The sequence below is a fragment of the Terrapene carolina genome, unplaced genomic scaffold, assembly GCF_002925995.2.
Source record: "Terrapene carolina triunguis isolate 2854851 unplaced genomic scaffold, T_m_triunguis-2.0 Scaffold211, whole genome shotgun sequence".
NCBI lineage: Eukaryota > Metazoa > Chordata > Testudines > Emydidae > Terrapene > Terrapene triunguis.
In genome coordinates, this window is record NW_020664562.1 from 31,113,971 (window position 1) to 31,119,970 (window position 6,000).

At 51.6% G+C, this 6,000-nt stretch overlaps 1 protein-coding gene across 1 annotated transcript in view; it reads right to left on the bottom strand.

Annotated features, from left to right (window-relative positions):
• LOC113407460 (prostaglandin F2-alpha receptor-like) overlaps positions 1-5,261 on the bottom strand; it is a 29,744-nt gene extending 24,483 nt beyond the window's left edge. The window contains exons 1-2 of the mRNA XM_026656010.1: positions 5,156-5,261; positions 1,417-2,255 (exon numbers count right to left, since the gene is read on the bottom strand). Of these exons, the coding sequence (XP_026511795.1) occupies positions 1,417-2,196 (780 nt within the window). The 5' untranslated portion in view covers positions 2,197-2,255; positions 5,156-5,261. The remainder of the gene's footprint in view (positions 1-1,416; positions 2,256-5,155) is intronic.
• Between the last annotated feature and the right edge of the window lie 739 nt (positions 5,262-6,000).

Sequence of the window (6,000 nt, forward strand, 5' to 3'; positions counted from 1 at the left end):
ATAATATAAGGGGGGAGGGGGCTGAGGAGACATTTTAATTATCCTTCACTTAGGGGATGAGAGCATACAGCTGCCTTTGAGCCTAGGAAAGCTGGATCCTCTTGAAGTGAAAGGCAAGAGTTGCTGGAGACTTAATGTAAGTGAGAAACCTGCTTAGACAAAGATTGCAACTTGCTGAAATTGAGTTTTAATCACTAGGGCTATGTCTACGCTGGCAATTGAACAGCAAAACTTTTGTCTTTCAGAGCTGTTAATTCCCCTCCCTCCCCGAAAGAAAACTTTTGCCGATGACAAGCGCCAGCGTGAACAGTGCTTTGTCAGCAGGAGCACCCTCCTGCTGACAACGCAAACGCCGCTCATTGGGGGTGGAAGTTTTTTGTCGGCTGGAGAGCCGACAAACAGCGGCTACATGGTATGACTTTTAGTGGCACGGCAGTAGCAACAAACACAGCTGTGTTGATAAAAGCTGTGTAGTGTAGACGTAGCCTTAGAAGCATGTTTTGTTTTGTTTGTAACCAGACCTATTTTTTGTTCTCACTTAGTATCACTAAAATCTCTGTTCTTTGTTAATAAACTTATTCTTGTTTTATTATAAAACCATCTCAGTGCTATGTTTTAAAGTAGAGAGTGAATTCGCAGCTAGCCAAACAGGTTGGTGTGTGCTCTGTCTCTTTGAAGGCAGTGAACTTAATTTCTGGGCGTGTCCAGTGGGAGAGACTGGACACTGCAGAGAGATGTCTCTGGGGAACTGGGGTTCATCGATTGTTACCTGCGGCAAAGTTTAAACTGGCAGTGTCCTCAAAAGTTTGCTGGCAAGGCAGACAAGCTGCTGTGTCAGGAAGCTGACACACATCTTAGCAGCAGCCAACTCTCACTTGCTGAAGCTGAGATGGATATCACAGGGGCTCATAATTCTGGGTACCCCATGCAAGACTCACACCATCCTCACTACAAACATAACTACACATAAAGAGTTATGAAACACAGTTTGGGACCTAACAGTGTTATAACACAGTATTTTCAGACAGGTCTACATGGACAATTTTTGGGAATCTCCTATTGTTGCACTAACACCCATGTTAACCTTAGTTTAGACTAGAGACCAGTGTTTTAGCACTGCATCATGATACTGTAAACAGGCTTTTATGATCATCATATTCTGCTTACTGCTAAATCTATTTCAGTTCTAGTCAGAAATGAAAACGAATACCATCTTTGTTACAGATGCATAGGTCAGACTGCCACATGCAATATGAAATTAAAATAATAAGATGCTTGTAAGCATAACACGTGGATGTTAAAAGTGTGAACTGTGGTGTTCACCACAGCTAGCCACTGTCAAAAACCTGCAGATAAAAAAGACAAGCTTCAGACACAGATGTGCATTAAAAATTGGCAAATATATTAGGCTCTTACCAGAAATGGACTCCAGCAAATGCAAGAGACACACATTATAGCCAATAGCTGAATGATCATTTCAAAATGATGAGATCGGCCTTGTCTTTGTTGACTTTTAAATTTGACTCTTAAGAGAGTAATTCCTGTGACAGCATTGCACAAGAATGAAACAGCAAGGGCTAGTAACCCAAGGCAAGAAAAAAGTAATAGATAAAATCTGTCTTCCCAGTCCTCAATATGTTCTGTTTTATAGAAGCACCAGGTCCTCGATGCTTGAATTTGATATGCTCTAAAGCTAAGAATAGGCAGCAAAGCTATAAAAACAGCAAAGAGACATACCGTAGTCAAAATCATTTTTACATGTTTAGAAGTCATTTTTGTAGAATGAAATATTGGTTTAGTGACTCCAATGCAACGTTCAACAGCCATCACACTGCCCAGAAAGAGAGGGCACAGACCAAAGAATACCATACATATGCCAAAAACACTGCAGAGAATGTTTGATTGATTAAATCGAATCCAGTCTTTATCAGAGGCATACACAAACACGGCAATAGTTCCATTGATGAGATGGCCAAAAAGATCTGTGACAACCAAACCACTAGCAAAAAGCAAAAAGGATGCTTTTGATTTCTGTCTAAATCTCTGATATGCCTTCATGAGAATTGCTATTGCAAGACTGTTGGATAAAATTCCCACCGTCATGAATATTATTGAAAAGAATACCGAAATCTTATTGTGTGCGCTGCAGGTTGTGTTTCCTAATCCGTCCAGCACTGGTGATTTTGAACTGTTCATTGTTGGAAAAGTAGCTGCAGCACTCAATACATTTCAGCAGTTGTACAATCAAAAGGCATCTGTAAAATTTAAAAGAAAAACATTATAAAAGGCACATCACGCATTTGATATTTGAAACAGACGCTCTAGGCAGTTTGTGATGGAAATCTAATTTCCCTGACCTATCATGTGGCATAACATCTTTGAGCATTTACATCAGGTATAAGTGCTAAGTTTAATAGTGCTGGAGCCCTGCAGAAATTATCTCAAATTAGTAATTCTGTCACACCTGAGACAGTCTCCCAAATCTATCTTGTGTGGAAGTCCACCATAAGATCGGGCACCCATATTCAAAACCTAACATTGTACCAGGCAACTTTATCTCACAACCACCAGCAGCAGCATTCTCTATTGCCCACCCTTTGCTACCTGCAGTGGGCAGAGTCCACGATGCCAGCACCCAGGGAAGGAGTCGAGCGATTCTCTCACTCCAGCTGGGGCAGCAGCTAACTCACACCTCTAGGGGAAACCCCTCTGCGCCCTAGCCACAGACAGACCCATGCAAACCGCAGCACAGTAATCATCCTGCGAGAAGGCGGGACTGGGTAAAGCAAATCCCCCTGCAAATTCGCACCCCCTTCCCTGCTTGCAACGTCCCGCTACAAGAGGCAGCAAGCCTCCGCCAGGCACCGTCCGCGATCGGCCTGGCCACTATCAATCAACAGCAGCAGCCGCGCTCCGAAGAGCTCCGCGCTCCGATTGCGATGAAACCCCGTGCAAGGCACGACAGAACACACTGGCAGCGGCAGGAGTTCAGCGCGCCTTTCAGTGCAAACTGGGGGGGCCTACGTCCCTCTCCTCGTTGCAAAAGCGAGTCTCGCAAAGCCATTTAAATACAGCTAAAGATCAAACAAACCGAGAGAGACGGGGCAGCAATTTACATTTGCCTAAACGCTGCCTTTTGTTAAAGGGGGGGGGGGTTGCATTACAGAAACAGACCCTGATATTAAATGAGTTTGGGATCTTGTCAACTCCTACCTGCGCTGAGTGCCCGGGATCGTGCACTGATAGAGCGGCTGGGCGCCTTCCTCTGCCTCTCACGCGAACAGCCGCTCGGGCTGTGCGCATACCGGCAAGTTTGCAAAAGGTGGAAAGTTTCTACGCGCTCCCCAGACCCTCCCTCCCTGCAGCCGGCTCCGCAAAGAGATCGACCAACATCCCACTCCTCCTCGCCACCCTCCCGCCAGCTGGATCAGCTCCGGGGCTTCCCACTCTGCCTTCGGTGTCGGGTACCCATGAACAGGGGAGCCAGCCGCCGCTGTGCCCTTCCCCAGGGGAGCGGGCGAGCCCACCCGCAGCTCTGATCACGGCGCAGCCTACCGAGAGCAGAGCCCACTGGGTATCCTCCTCTTCCCCGCACTGAGACCGACCGCCCCCCTCTCCCTCCCCTCCCGCCCATCAGTCCAGGCGGAGAGTCACGCACAACCCACCCCGCAAGTCCTCACGCCTCTTTGCCTGACTTCCGAAGTGCGGGAGCGTCGCTCTGCCCTGGATCCCTTCAGCCGCAAGACCCTGCAGCCTTCGCCGCCTCTCTGCATTATCGCTAGGCAGGGCCAGCCCTGCCAACCCTTGAGCGCTTACTTGACCTCCCACGCTGAAGAGCCCTGTTGAAGTCAGGTGAGCAGGAACTACTCACGCAAGGCAGGCTCAGGCCAGCAACTGGACATAATACAACGACCCTGTGAAGTCTCCCATACACTACACCGATAGCTAAAGATGGGCTAGATGAGGCACTAGAAACCAACGGGAGCAGGCGTCTGCTGCCCTATGTCCATGAAGCGCTACGTGCGGCAGAAATAATTTCTAAATCCCAGTGAATCCGAATGTTTGAAAACACTAAAGGGAAAAGCGAATGCAAAGTATCATTTTTACATAGTGCCTCCCGGGTAACCAGCCCAGCCTTTTTGCTCCCTCAAGTTTGTTAAAGTTGTTCCCATTCGGAAGTGTGCACGAGTTACTGCCCCGCATCCAGCGCCTGAAAAACAGACTGAGTCAGCAGCAGCCTGCATCTCAGGTTGGGTACAAGCCGCCACGTCGAGCTATGGCTTCGTTTCATCTATAGTTAAACTGATGTTTAGGGTACTGCGGGACATGCTGGAGTGAGTCACACCGTAGGGTTGCCAACTTTGTTTGGACGAATTCCTGGAGCTTTAGGACATCATCTTTAATTAAAAAATAATCTTTAATTGCTGGAGCCTCCAGGAGAATCCTGGAGGGTTGGCAAGCCTAGTCACAGGGATCCCCATGGCATGTAACTCCCATGGTGGGAGTTCAGCCTTTGCCTTGCCAGCCACCTTCGCAAGGGGAGAGCGAATATCCCAGAGTGAAAAATCAGAGACTAGCCATCTCTTACTGCTCAGCCCAGGTGCTCGACGCTTTCCCCCGCTGCTTTCCCCGCATTCCTTGCAGCACACAGCTCTGCCCTCCAACTTTCTGAACTTTCCCTGAGCATTGCTCAAGCAGCAAGCCGGCAGGCGGAGATGGGCTTCTCTGGGGAGAGAGCCTGGCAGAAGCTGCCGTCAGCAGACAGAGAAGTTGCAACAACTGCTCGTTTAAAGAGGCCGGATTTACATGCAGGGCTTTCAGGACAGCCCGGCAGACACGTGAGTCTCCCGCTGCTAGCGGGGAGCCGAGCCTGGTTGTGCAGCTGCCTGGCAGCAGCGTCTGTTTCATTTCTTACCCCTCCCACCCCAGCGCTGTTCTGCTGGGGGATTCCTGGCAGCCCAGTAGCGCCTGGGCTGGAACCGAAGGAGAAGTCGCCAACTTGTCAGCGGCGGGCCAGGCTTCCCAGCGACCCTCCCAGCGGAGCCCCTCGCGCCCCGGGCTGAGCGGCGGCGGGAAGCTCCAGCGCTTGCCGGGGAAAGTTTGCCAGGCGGAGCAGCGGCGCTGTGGGGAAAGCGAAGCGGGGCCGCACATTTACCTTTAGTGTCTCCAGGGCCACGCGGCGCCGGTCACCCACCCCAGCTCCGGTCTCCCCCTGCATGGCGGTGGGGGCTGCGGCAGCCCGTTGCTCCGCGGCGCGCACAGCCCGCCCCGCTGGCCGCATGCTGCTCTCTCGCACCGCACGGGGTGTGGAGGCGCCTGTCCCGCCGACCCCGAGCCTCGCGCGCGGTCCCTCCCTCGGGGCAGGCGCTAACGTCACGCTGTCTGCACCCCCCCCAAACAGTCCTCCGCGCGCGGGGGGGGGGGGGGGCAGGGCCGCTCCTGTGTCGCGTCTCCGCGGGCGGAGCCAGCCACGCACCTGGCGAAGGGGCCTTTGCACCAGTGAAGTGTGAAATAAAAGCCCCCGCCCGCCTTTTCCCGCAGAGTTAGTGGGAGGGACGGAGGGGGGTGTCTCATGGATACATCTGGTCCGTTTCCATGGAGCTTGGCCCTAATAATGAGCAAGATGTTGCTTGTTTATTTCTGCTGGCAGCTGATTTAATGAGATCACAGACCAATATGTAGCACTTGACATCTTCAAAGCCCCGGATAGACAGGGCAGGACTGCAGCCGCCCAGGGCACCCACCCCTCTCAGCCGCCCATCCGCGTGGGCTGAGTCTGTCAGGAGCCGGCTTCAGGCAGGGGGATGCTCTGGCCCACCGCTGGGACTTCTTATTGGAGAACTGGGGCCTCTCTTCCTGAGCCCAGTGCTCCTTGGCTTGGGGGGGCTAGGATTCCTGCAGGAGCAGGGAGGCCTCAGCCCTCCCCCTCCAAACAGAGGAGTCTGAGGGGCAAAGGCTGCCCTCCTGCCACCTCATAAGAGGGTCCTGTCAATGGATGCA